At 39.7% G+C, this 13,711-nt stretch overlaps 1 protein-coding gene across 1 annotated transcript in view; it reads right to left on the reverse strand.

The window, feature by feature from the left end:
- STX18 (syntaxin 18) overlaps positions 1-13,389 on the reverse strand; it is a gene marked incomplete at both ends in the record, with an annotated part of 52,462 nt that extends 39,073 nt beyond the window's left edge. Inside the window, one exon of the mRNA XM_079535083.1 lies at positions 13,228-13,389. Coding sequence (XP_079391209.1) covers positions 13,228-13,389 — 162 coding nt within the window. The remainder of the gene's footprint in view (positions 1-13,227) is intronic.
- Between the last annotated feature and the right edge of the window lie 322 nt (positions 13,390-13,711).

Below are 13,711 nucleotides of genomic sequence, written 5' to 3' on the forward strand. Positions count from 1 at the left end.
ATAGTATATAGTATGTTAAAAATGCCAATTGACAGTGTTTACAATAGGGTAAGAGTATTTACAAAGTTGAATAAAGCAATAAGGAATGCAATTATGCAAAAATAATGATAAAGAATCTTAAGGTTAAATTCATTAAATATTGATAGCTCAGTTAAGTAAGTAGAAGTATGGAAGAGAACTGGCCAGGTTCACACAGGTGTATTTCACCAAGGCAACAAATCCTAGCCCAAAACCCAGAAAATTTTTCCACAGTGATATAGATTGAAATCATGCCAGTGGGAACACCCAGATCTGTCACATAAATCTAACAAAAGCTGTGAAAACAGATAGTAGAGTGAACCTTCTTCAAAAGAAATGCAACCTAACAGATCCCTTCTCTTGTATCTATACATACTACAAAAAACTGCTGTAGCTGTTCTATTATCCACATCATACATCCACCTCAATCCTATCAATGGGAAATTATCAGACTAGATGAGAAATCATTTCAGCCTTATTTACAACTAGAATGTTAAACTCCATGAACATAGGTATTCTCTCATCTATTATACAACAAACTCATATATAACTGAAGAAAGAAAAAAATAAGCAGCTTAAAAGATGGAAGTCTGTATAAATATAGCAGCTTCATAAGCCACAGGAACAATTCTGAAGTCATCAGGACCCCTTTATATGGGATTATTCACAGTGTAGTTTGGCTATCTGAAAACCAGCAAACCACTAGGCTGTTACTTGATTAAAAATACAGCAGCATTACCCATAATTTAAAAATTGATTTAACTGTTAGAGTTTGTCCTCAGTGAATGTAACAAAGAGGCAAGTTTCCAGAACTGCCTTACTCCTTGCCAGAGGGACCTTTAAAGAAGAGGTGAACAACTGAACATAAATGGGCAACAGTTAGACAAGTGTTGATTTTAAAGAGTTTTTTTTTTTTTTTTTTTTTTTTTTTTTAAATCAATGCATAAAATTATGCTATTCTCTACCAAAATATATAGGTGCATTCAAGACCCAGTCATCAATCTGACCAGACCATAAGCTGTAGCATTATGGCTTTCTCCAAACGCTTGCACCCGTACATCCCCCTGCAGAACCTCATTTTGAGCGCAACTGGCAGCTGGCTTTTAACTCACAGCCAGAAACTGAACGTTACTCAGAGCAGCTTTAACTTTTATATTCAAGAAAACAAAGGTGATGCAAATGACACACTGCCAATATTTTAACAAGAGCTCCCTTCAAAGCTCTCTCTGTGTCTCAAACAAAGAACGTATGGGACTTTTCCTGGCAAAGTAACTTCCTCGTGTCCTGCACACAGGAGTAAATTACAGGCTCTTACTGCCCCAGACCCCAGCCCTTCACACGTGCACGATCCAGGAAAGGCTTTGAATTCTCCCAGCTGCATGCAGCACCCAGTGGCTCTGAACTCACTAACACGTTCTTCTTACCAGTACCTCAGAAGTGTTCATAAATCTCTCTTTATCTAGCAGTACCCCTTAGCAGCACCAACAGTAACACATTAAAACTACACACATTTAGGGCCCAAGCTGATGCCTGCTCCTGCAAAACCACTTTTATTTGTCACCTTGGAAGTGACTGGGGCAAGCTGAGTAACATGACACGCAAATATGCACCATCCCAACCCACACTAACATGGCAGATGCTGCTGCTGGCCCCCCCGCTTTCTCCTCAATCCATAGAGGAGAATCAAGTCAGAGACTCAGCCAAACTCACTGCTTATACAGGTACAAGAAAGTTTGTGCTATAAGGTAAAGGGGAAGGAAGAGACTGAATGATGTGGCCATACACAAGGTAGTGAAACACCTGATGATACCACAGCCTGCTCCTGCCTCCTAGCTAGGTCACCTGTGTGCTGACAGCAACAGTACTGGATTATAAAAGTCTTATGCCTATCCCTACAAAGCCTTTAACAGCTGTTTCTTGAGTATTACTAGGGAAGGCAATTAAACATCACAACATTCTCGCATCAAGTTTACTGCTCATTGCAACATTATGGCTTATTCCCTAAGACCTAACACAAAGTCATCGCAAACAGCATCCCTAGAAAATTAACAGCAACTGCTACACAAGATATTGATTAAGAATCATTAAGTTAAACTACTCATTAAGTTAAACTAAATGTATCAGTCAGCCTTCACTTGCCAAGAAATGCCATCCCAACCAAAGCATAGCCCAACTGGAAGTTAAAGACACTGCATTTATTGTCCTCATTGCTGCTGCTGAGCAGCTACCAGACACAAAGCAAAGAGTCGTAGCAAAAAGTTTTTTGGCTATGGTTGACTTCTGCAAAGCTCAACAACTTACTCTGCAAACTACACACATCTTCACTGCAAAGACTGCTCTCCAACCAAAGGCTGTATGTATAAGACAATCACATAAGGAATCACAACATCCCACTGGCGCTGTCCTCACAGAAGTCAGCAAGCTCAGCAGAGCACTTCTCAATGACAAGTATGCTATAGGGTCTGCTGCACGGTTTGTGGGGTAGTATCGAGATGCCTGACCTCTGACTTAGCAATCAAAAGGATAACCAACGTGAGCTGGTACAACTGTGTATTCTTTAGCACTAGCTGAATCAAGAGGCAGAACTCACAGAAATTAATAAATAGCCCAAAGCATATTTTCATCATTGTTCACAGCCTGGTAGAACTGAGATTCAATTTTCTTAGAAAACAAAAAACAACAAAGTTGCATTTGTGTCTTTAATCTGGACTTTAAATATACTGAGTGAGTATAGAGTATTAACTCCGAAAAGTTGTTCTTGTTCAGATTCTTTCATAATCTCATTGTAGCAACATTAAAGACTCAGGAGATGCTTAGCCCCAATTTTCATTACATTTTAAATGATCAACCCAGTAAACTCTTAGGACTAATTTTATAAAGTTCACTGGGATAAAAATGTAGCCATAAACACCAGGTCAAGAAGTTAAATAAATAAATATATAATCACAGTCTAGAAACTACACAGCAAAATAAATCTCCTAAAAACTATCAAGCGAAGCTAGAAATAAAATGAGATATAAATTCAAGTTTTAGACTGTGGTCAATTGAGGTCTAGACAAAACCCTGTGTTTGTTCACTGCCTAGTCTCCAGTCTGCTCCAAGTTTGAAAAGGTAATTGAACTCAGTCTGTAATTACTGGATTAGATACAGATGGGCTCTGTACATTTCAGGGGAGGAAAGAACTGTTTTGATTCATTTTATGATTGCCTGTAAGGTCAAACTTTTCAAAATGTACTTTCATCTGCTAAATGATTTCTCAAAGTCCCAGGGGGACGTCTTCAATAACTGATGTTTTAAGCAATTTGGGTCTATCAGATCCAGTCTTTGAATGTAATACGCTGTCCATTTTCTAGAATTATAAATGTGCATGTAGGTTAATTGCTACAACTCTCACATATCTCCACAACTGAACTTTCTCAAAATACTGCAAGTTACACCTAATAATTGTTATGTATATTCATATATTTATTCCTTTTTTTAGAATAAAGAACATCTTTAAAGCAGGAATAAGCAAAGCAAATTAGAAACGTCTTTATTGACAAGCCCTTCCCATTTGTCAGAAGTTTCTGAGAACACTCTCTTAGAAACCAATTCAATAAGGCATGAATAGCCCCAGTGAATTCAGTTCACTTGTTACAAACAAAAAAATCAAAGCATGTACCTGACTGAAGAGGTCTAAAAGCACTTCAGAAGTCTTCCCTTTTAGTACTATCTTATAAGTATTAAACTCTAAGAACTTTTTTGCAAAATCTTTCCTTCAATTAAATTGACCACAACTCTGCAACATATTTCAATGCAAGCAGGTTTTCATCCCACATCTGCCCCTACCTCCTTAAATGCCTTGCTTAGTTAAAAGTTCAAAAGCCCTGCAAGGGATACATAGCTCTGCTCCCAGTTAGGAGCTCTGGGAGCTACTGTAACAGCAATTTAAAGCAGAACACACAACATGCAATTAGAAGGCAATGCAGTCATTCAGTTCAGAGCCTCAAAAGACAGTGGAAATGTTTGAAATAATAACAATAAGCAAACAAGTTCACTATTCAAAAGTTTCAGTTTGTTTACATTACAACAATCTTCTTGCTTTCAAAATTCTAGTAAGAAAGTATTATTTGCCACTAATTTAAAAACAAATGAACATCCTTGGTCAAAGGTATCTTTGCAGGATCAGACACCCATAGTATTATTCTTTCAGAGTTTGCATTATCCTCAGTACCATCACTTACACAACACGTGCGCTAAGGCAATCTGTTTGTCAACAGGTGTGCTATTTCTCATCATTTCCACGATGAACATTTTATTCATTCTATTTCAAAGCCTTCCACATAAGGGACAAATCCTCATGCCAGATCCAACCACCACAAAAACCCCAGAAGAAAGATGCTCCATAACATAAGAACAGGTCTCAGGGTGCCTCCTTTGACAGCAGTTTTTTTAAAGTAATAGCCTTTATAAAAACATCACTTAGAATAACAATGACATAAAAGCAAATCAAGAATCAAAATTTTACTTCAAAGATTGTTTCTTGTTAGTGTCAAAGACAAGTATGCAAATGAGCATTATTCAAAAGATAAAATTAATGTAGTATTTGGATTATCTTTCTTCCCATGCCTCCAGTGGATGCATCTGAATTTGTTTCTTTAAAATTGGAATAATATTCAGAATAGAATTTACATGGTACTTAATTCAGTAGATTCTTATTTTAAGAGCTTTATAGGAAGGTCTTTCACTACAAGCAAAAAAAGCTTTCTTCTGGAAAAATGTACATGCTTTAGTTTTCCCTGCAAAATAAAATTATACCATATATTTCAAGTGTATTGAGTGAACCCACAAACCATTCCTGAAACTACTGTAAATTTCAGGACAGAGACAATAAACTGTGATGCATTGTATGACGAAATGGTGAAGTCATAGCCAGACCACAGCACTGTGCTATCTATATGCTACAGAGAAAAATAAATATAGAACTCGGTCACATTTTAGACAAACCAATTAACTCCTGGATTTTTTCTATTTTTCCTTTCCTTTTCTCCATATTAAGATGCCCTCTCAGATGTATTTTTCTTTATTGTCTATAGGTGTCCCTACTGCATTTTATGTTTTTAATATGGTATATCTGAGTTCTTGTAGGCATTTCCCACCTAAACTACAATAGATTCAATAATGAACTAAGAATCTCTGGAATTGAAAATAACATAATTAATGGAAACGATGCATATATAACCTAGTATCACTCACTTTGTGACATATTATCATTGTGTATTAAAGGGACTGAAAAAATGTACAGGAAAAGGAAAGGAGACATCCAGCTCCTAAGACGGTATGCAGACTGAAGTATTATTTCATCAATTAATATCTCACTTGGTTTAATGCATTCTTCATTTTTAATGAAAACAAACAAATAAACAAAACCACATTGAACCATCTTTGTACATTCACACACACTCTGAAATTTGTGATGATGTAGTCAGAAAAAGAAAAATCATCATGAACAAGAGCTCATTTGCTTTGCAGTAAGCAACACCTCTGGTAGATAACTACATTATGCACCCTGTGAACTCTAACACAGCTATTTTAGTTTAGGAAAACTTAAACACATTGTTTCCTGCAATTTCATTCACTATAAAAAATATAAAGACAGAACATTCATACATGTTCTATGCATGTATCATACAGTCTAAGGTCAGATTGATCAGTCATAGGTCACTGGAGGAAAAGTAGCCTGAGATTTGGGAAACCCAGTATCCAATTCTTTGCTTTGGAAAGAAGCAATGTCCCATATGTAAAAAGGAATTCCTGAGCCACCCCTCTGTATTAACTCCTGCATTACTTGCTGAGTACCGTTTGGATTTTACAATACTTGCACTTGATTTCACGTGGTGCAGGATCGACTAAATCAAAGAGCAGCTGAATCATATCATAAGAACACATTTTCTCCAGTACTGTATCTCAGTTTTGGTTTTCTGTAAAATCCACAATCAGACTTACTTCAGATTTTCCAAACTTAAGATCTTTTTTGTAGCTCTTTTCTATTAAAAAGAACAAAACACTGGTTTTGAAAAGGCTGAGTGACAAGAGAACTAGACACAATACACTGCCATTTTAAGAGTGCTGTAATTTTTTAGTTATTCCTTCCCTCCATATTTCATAAAACTTTTCTCTCTTAAAAGCTTAAATTTCTTCCCTTTGGTGTCATTTCAAGCGCAGCTTTTACTATGAGCCAAACAGACCCAATTATGCCCTACAATACCCACAACCAGAATCAACAAGTGCCCTGCTCACACACGCAAGGGCAACGTCTAGCCAAAGGATCTTTCCATACGTGTAATTTATTTTTTTTTAAAAACAGAGTTGAATGAGCTCTCCTTCAATCTAAGCCTAGATAAAGCTCTCTCCTTGGACAACACAACAGAAACTGCAGTGTGCATCACAATCCAGCTGAACTGACCTGAAGAAAAAAAAATTATATATATATATATCAAAGACAACTGAAGAAAAGGGAATTTTAAATTAATCAAAAATTAGTAACTGTCACTTGAAAATGGGTATGAAACAAAGTTCTAAATGAAGAATATCCCAAGAACATGCACATCTGTTTAATATTACAAGCCAACTGTCAACATCCTAAGTGAAGTTTTAATTTAATATTTTTTCTTTCTTGATGTTTTACCTTTAGTGAATGCCTCATGAGAGTATCAGCTTTCTATAAGAAACTGTTAAATATAAAGCAATGTTATTGTAGCATGTTTGTAAAATCATAGTTCGAGAACTTTTTATTTTTCTAAAGCCTGACCACAACTTAATTATCTGCAGGACATTCCAAGCTCACAATTGCAAGCTCCAGTTCCCAAGCAATTTTAAACAATATCTACTGTACAGGACACACAGCATTGCTAACATTGCTACATGGTAATGTTTCCAAAAGTCAGCATTAGAGCCTTTAGACACAGTTTTATTTTCAACAAATATTTGTTTCTCCACTTATCATTAAATGGCTTTCATCACCATTATGTTTGCCTTTCATGTGTCTGTTTGCTGTCATCATTTACTTTTAATACAAGAGAACTAGTTATGAAGACAGATCTCATGTACAGGATGTCTTATGTATAAAAGTGTTCTAAGACTAAGCAATTTTTGTTTGTTTGTTTGTATGCATTGTGCTCTTTCCTGAAAAAGGGGGAAAGGAAGGTAAAAAGGCTAAAATGGAATTAAAGGAGATAGGGGAGAACAGGGGGGAGACCATTAGTTCAGCCAAAAACTCTTGAAGAAATTACAGCTTTCTTTTCGGAAAGAGAAATACCAAGAAGTCCAGCAAACTGAAATTGTTTTCCTTTGTAAGGACATCCAAACCACCTTGAAAATAGGCAAGGAAAAAAAAAAAGAAAAAAGAAAAAAAGAAATCCAATTGTCTATATTTTACTCATGTCAATAGCAGATGATACCACACTTTCCATATGATAATGTTTTTCCTGACCAAAATACAAATTACTGACAAACTTCCTTCTTCCTGCTGCCGGAACCCTCTTTCCTCTTCTCCAGGCACTACTGGCTCCAGGATCCATGCGGTTCTCTGTCTGTCACACAGACAGGGCTCTCTTTAAAGCTCCTCTTCATCACATCAGACCTCCAGTGTGCGTTTCATGCCAGAAATCCCCTCAGTGTTCAGCAGCAAGGTTATCTCCCATCTTCTCAATTAAAATAAATTACTACATCACATATGCGCTCAATGTTTGAGGACTTCATTTTTTTTTTTCCCAGAACAAGGCTTTTCCATTAAAATAATAATTAAATGACCATACCATAAAAACCTACTTAGAATATTACTCTGTATTAGAAATCCAGTAAATGCAGTGAGATTTCATTTTTAACAAGTCTCTCCTCTTATCTTCAGCCTCAGACCAACAAGACACTGAGGAGTCCTATGTCCTTAGAGAACCTCTGCTGATGTTCTCCTGAAACCCGTCTCACTTTCCACTTTGGAAAAGTGGGAAACAGTTCCAGATTATACTACAGGAATTCATTTTACCAATGCTGAATGAATATTTAAGTCTACATTAAAACTTTTAAAGTCAACAGTAACAACAATATACACATATATATATGCACACATATATGTAGACACACGCACACTTATATATTATATGCATATATCCCCCTGGAAGTGTCAAGCTAGCAGTGTATTGAAAGTGGAAGTGAAGTGGAAAAGCAAAGATGGGAATAGATTTGGATGACATTCACAGAACCACAGAACCATTAAGATCAGACAAGACATCTAAAATCATCTGCTCCAACCATCCACCTACCACCAATATCACCCACTAAACGATGTAGCTAAGTACTGCATCTACCCTTTGCTGAAATGCCTCGAGGCACAGCCAGCCCACCACCTCCCTGGGCAGCCTGTGCCAATGCCTCACCACTCTTCTGAGAAGAAATTCTTCCTAATATCCAGTGAGAACATGTTCAACTTCATATGGGTTTTGTTTGTCTCACATGCTGGACAACACCTACATGGTATCCTAAATCATCTCCCTCATTTATGATTACTTCAACACATCTGAGAGCTGAAAGCAATCACTATCTAGGATGGCTCAGAAATTCTGTTTGCTAATCATCATAGTGGAAGAAGCTGCTTAATCCAATTCTGTTTTCTTGAAGCTAACAGAAGTAGTGCCCTTCAACAGTCAAAAAAAAAAAAAAAAGCATCCCTCTCTATGCAACATTACGACCATACAGTATGCACGGAGAAAAGAAGTGCAGTATCACTCCGGTAACCTATAATCTTCTTTGCTTATATGTAAGTTCATTTCTGTCACAAAAAAGATTATAGGTTTAAAATATATAAATAAAAATATTAAAGTTTCTAGCAATTTCAACGTACCTAAATAGTTCTTGAAGAAAGAACAGGTCACTATTTTAACTTTGATAAAGAACTCAGAGACAGTAAGCTGATGCACAACTGCAAATTCCATTCTTGCTGTTACATCTTTCTTTTTCTAACCTAATTTAGTTATATTCTGACATCCTCTGTATCAGTTTCCATTTTTCATTCCTTCCTTTGCATCCCTGTTGCTATCCTTTCAGAGCTGACTGCCCCTTCTCCCAGCTGTACCGCCTGCTTTCCTCCCGCTCAGCCTGCTCACCCTGTTGTCATCCCATCACATAACTCCAGCTTTTCCCATCCCAGAGCACCTGCCACCCTGTCCCAGTCACATAGATGTACTCTGTATTTGAGATATGAAGGAAGCCACGTGTATTAAACCTCAGGTTTCTTCCAATTCCATGTGTACAACAATCTTCCATTAGTTCCATCCCTATTTTTCAGCAAGGTAATAACAGCTCACAGCAGACATCAACTTAAATGAAGACCATAGGCTGCAAAGAGTTCATAGTAACCACCTACATTGAATAATTTCTCCAACAACTGTAAGCCAAGAAAGAACTTCCCACAAGTGGGCTCTGGAAGGAGGCAAGAAAAGGACAAGGAGAGGGAACCCTCTGCCCTCAAACCCACCCTGCAGCCCTGGAGGACTCTGCAGCACCACGTGATGCCCAGATAACCAAAACAACCTCAGTGGGCAGCTTTGGAAGCTGTTTCCCAAGCCAGCTTTCAAACCAGCTGCTCGGCCTATGTTCAGAAATAACTCCCATGGAGTTAAGAATGTGCTGAAAAGCAAACAAACAAGGGAAAGGGAGGACAACAGACATTTGTACAGTCATTTCAGATCTTCTCAAAACACAAGAGTTCACAGCTCCTCCCTCAGGGCCAACCTATATCCTCACCACTGTTACTGATGGAAGTTTTAGTAAAACCAGAAGCATCACATGGGGAACATTAGCGATTTGGCTTTTAATCTCATTGCATTAAACAAGGCTAGCGTTTTGTCTCCAAAAATCTTTTTAAAATCCTTCCCCTGCTGTTCCCTTAACCTGCTTTTTAAGTCTCTATCCCCCTAATTTAAATTATCAACTTTGCCTTCCATCTCTTAGCCTGAGCTGCTTTCTAACAAGAATGAAGGAAATGAGAAGCAAAAAAAACAATTTGCAGAGAGGAAGAGATAAATCTAAAATAATATAGTGCGGTACGCTGTACCTTCCCATTTGAAAATGTATAATTTAGAATTCTGTTTTCTGCCTAGAAAATAGGAAAGGGAATCCCAGGTGCATGCAAATGACTGCAACATGCAGCCCCCAGTGAACTCCGAGGGGAGAAGTGAGTGTTCAGCACAGTATGAGGGAGACGTGAGCGCAAGTTCCAATGACCTCAGCTGTGGGCCCAATTTATTAGAATTTACCTCTCATTAAGAGCTAAAAAGTGAGCTGAAATATCACTAGCTGTCCAAAATTTGGCAGAGTCATTAATTTCTAATAAGGACTGTAATTGGCTGTACCATAAGCAATATATACTTGCCTGGCATCCAAATATTCTCTCATGGGAGTTATTCTTATGTAGCAGTTAGAGCCAGAATGATCGTATAAACTAACCTGAATAAAGCATGTTGGAGTTTTTCAGTCTGCTTCAGTATAAAACAGAAGAAATTTAAGTGTTCAGTTTTAACCAGTTGTGGCTATTTCCCTCTTAGTGCTATTAGAGTCAGCCACTCAGTTACACGTGGAGCAATTCACTCATGCAGACTGACTCACCAGTCGTGTTCTGCCACACGCTTTAATGTTAGTTCTCAGATACAGGTTATGGAGGTTATGTCTCATTCAGGGCTATACTAGACCTGGCAAATGCATGTTCTGTCCCATAAAAAAGTTAATACAGTAAGCAAGTTATTTTATTTTTAAACTGACATTTTCAACAAGAAAAAAAAAAAAGGAATACTTTGTAATTAACTGGAAATTAGCTGGTGGTCTTAAAAAATGCAATATTGTTGGATTATTGAAGATGTTTATATAACTGAAAAAAAGTTTGAGTGCTAATATTGACATTCTGGTTTCACAGAATCACAGAATTGTAGGGGTTGGAAAGGACCTCCAGAGATCATCAAGTCCAACCCCCCTGCCAAAGCAGGTTCCCTACAGCAGGTCGCACAGGTAGGCATCCAGGCAGGTCTTGAACATCTCCAGAGAAGGAGACTCCACCACCTCCCTGGGCAGCCTGTTCCAGTGCTCCGCCAAGAGTGCTCTCTGCCAAGAGAACAAAGTAGGCCTAATTTTCACTTGACTGTCTCCTTTTTCCACATGTAAAGGCAAATTAAACAGTGCTATAGCTAGGGCTGTCTGTGCATTAGTTGCTCTCAGGCTGGTAGGCACCATATTTTTCTCCTCCGTTTGGAGTATTTTGAATATTTCTTGTTCTTTTAAAACTCAGATGTAATTCACTATGTTCTGAAACCATAACTTGAACGTGGAGATTTTCCCTTCTCATTACAGAGGATGAAACAGAGCAACCAAACATATCCTTGATGTGAATACGGGCCTATTATACCAACTGAAAAAATAAAATAAAAAAGAATTGATCATTCTATAGAATACGCGCAAAGAAGTTATATGAAGAACAGATGTTGTATCCCCATGAATCTGGCATTCCTATGCGTTCAACAGCTTCAATCACAGACATTCGATCATTCTGAAATTTTGCATTTAAAGGCTCAGAAACAATTAACCTTTCAAGTTTTCCCTTCTCAAGGACATGATTTCAGATACGTCTGGTATTGCTTTTGAAGAATTTAAGTTGTAACACATAATTTTTTAGTCTGTTTGCAAGAACATTAAAAAAGCACATCATCTCCCTAGCAAAACAAAAAAAAAAAGTAATAACTCATGGTTGGAATCAAGCCCATTGTGAGATTCTGCTTTGCCACTGATTTTATTTCTCTTAATAAGCTGTATCAACCCTAATTCCATTTCTGTAACGCATACTGAACAGTCAGCAGTGATTAAATATTCTCATCCCTACAGTATTTTCAAATAATATATTTGACAGACGATCTTCCTAATAGCTTGTACTTGCCATAAAAAGTAAAGGAGAAGGCTTAAATAGTAAGATTTCCTAAGACAGAAAGACATGACATATGCCAGAGACATTCCAAAACTGACAATGATATAAAAATATCCATATCAGTTGGTTTAAGGCTATGGTAAAGCTGAGAACAAGTGTCACACAAACTGGGACTATGTAATATCTGTACCGGTATCAAATCAGGTACCAAAACCAAGTAATCATGTAAGTCTGTAAAAGTGTGATTTAATATCCGTGCATACTGAATTTAAAATAGTTATGCCAAAGCAAAGGTCCAAGGACCAAAAAATAAAAAAATACATAGCTTTTGTTTTCGTTGACCAAAAAGCACTAATACACACACAGTAAATTCTAACAGCATTCTATAAATGTGAAACAGTAGAAAATCCATCACTGCATCATTGCCTTCTTGAGGACCAAAAGCTCCCGTCATCCTTTGCTCAGCCCTACACTGGCACATGTGTTCTGGAAGTCTGTTTCCTCATAGAGCATGTTGAGCAGGCTGTTTCTCTCAGCTTTTCCAAATCACAGAATGGCTTAGCTCGGAAGAGACCTTAAAGATCACCCAGCTCCAATCCTCCTGCCATGGGCAGGGCTGCCGCTTACTGGATCAGGCTGCCCAGAGCCCAGCCAACCTGGCCTTGAACACCTCCAAGGTGTGTCCTAGTGCCCGATTAAGGGCATCACTCAAACCGTGCTCCGGCGCCACTTTCCCCCCACACCTTTTGCTCGGTATGGATGCAAAGAATCTGCAACAAGTTTACAATCATACTCAGTAATATTATTAACGCTGGTCAGCCTCCAGCCCAGCAATTCCTTAGCTTTTCAGCGCTTGTCTCTCCAGCTACAACGCCCTAGTTTACTCGCAGTTCATACGGACCCAGCGTTTGACAGCCATACCGTGCGACACAAGGAACAAACGAGCAATAAGGAACGACCCAGCACTACAAAGACTCGCCCGCTCGTCCCGCAGGCGACCTACGTGGCAGCCCGCAGCAGCACAGCAGAGCTCGGCGGCACCGAGCCCCAGCCCGGAGAAACGGAGGCTCGGTGGGGGGGTGGGGCTGGGAGCCCTCCGGCCGCCACATCAGCGCCGGCTCCCGGCCCACATCCGCTGCGGACGGCGCTGCCCCGGGGCGCTCTGCGGGACTTCAGGAGCCACCCGGAGCTCGCCCCGGCTCCCCGGGGAGGGCTGCGGGCTGCCCGCCGCCCCGCTGCCCCGGCCACCCGCTGCCCGCACTCACCACCTCCCGTGCCCGCCCGGTGAAGTCGCTCCTGGAGCGGGCAGCGCTGCGCTTGAGCAGCTCATCCCGGGCGCTGTCGCCGGCCGCCACTCCCAACGCCTTGTTGCGGGTCTTCACCGTCTTCACGCTGGCTTTGAAGAGCAGGGTGATGTCTACCGCCATGGCGGCCGGTCCGGCCCCGTCAGCCGGTGCCTCCGCGCAGTGCCTTCCCCGAGCAACGCGGCCCCGCGCAGCGCGTTCCGTTCTGCCGGCGGCAGCGGGGCGTGCGCCGGGAAGGGAGCTGCGGGGAGCTGCTGTGCGGGGCTCCTGTGCTGCTGCCTCCCATCGCAGAGCGAAAGCTTGCAGAATAAAATGTATATTCCAGAGAAACTCTGACGTCTGGATCACCGAGCTCTGGTGTCGCGGCAGGTGTCACCAGGTGGTGCTGTTAGACAGAGTCATCCAAGCTGTCAGCCTGAGAATTCAGTCTCGGAAAGAAGAGTTA

This window comes from Tetrao urogallus (assembly GCF_951394365.1).
Source record: "Tetrao urogallus genome assembly, chromosome: 4".
In the NCBI taxonomy this organism is placed as follows: Eukaryota; Metazoa; Chordata; class Aves; order Galliformes; family Phasianidae; genus Tetrao; species Tetrao urogallus.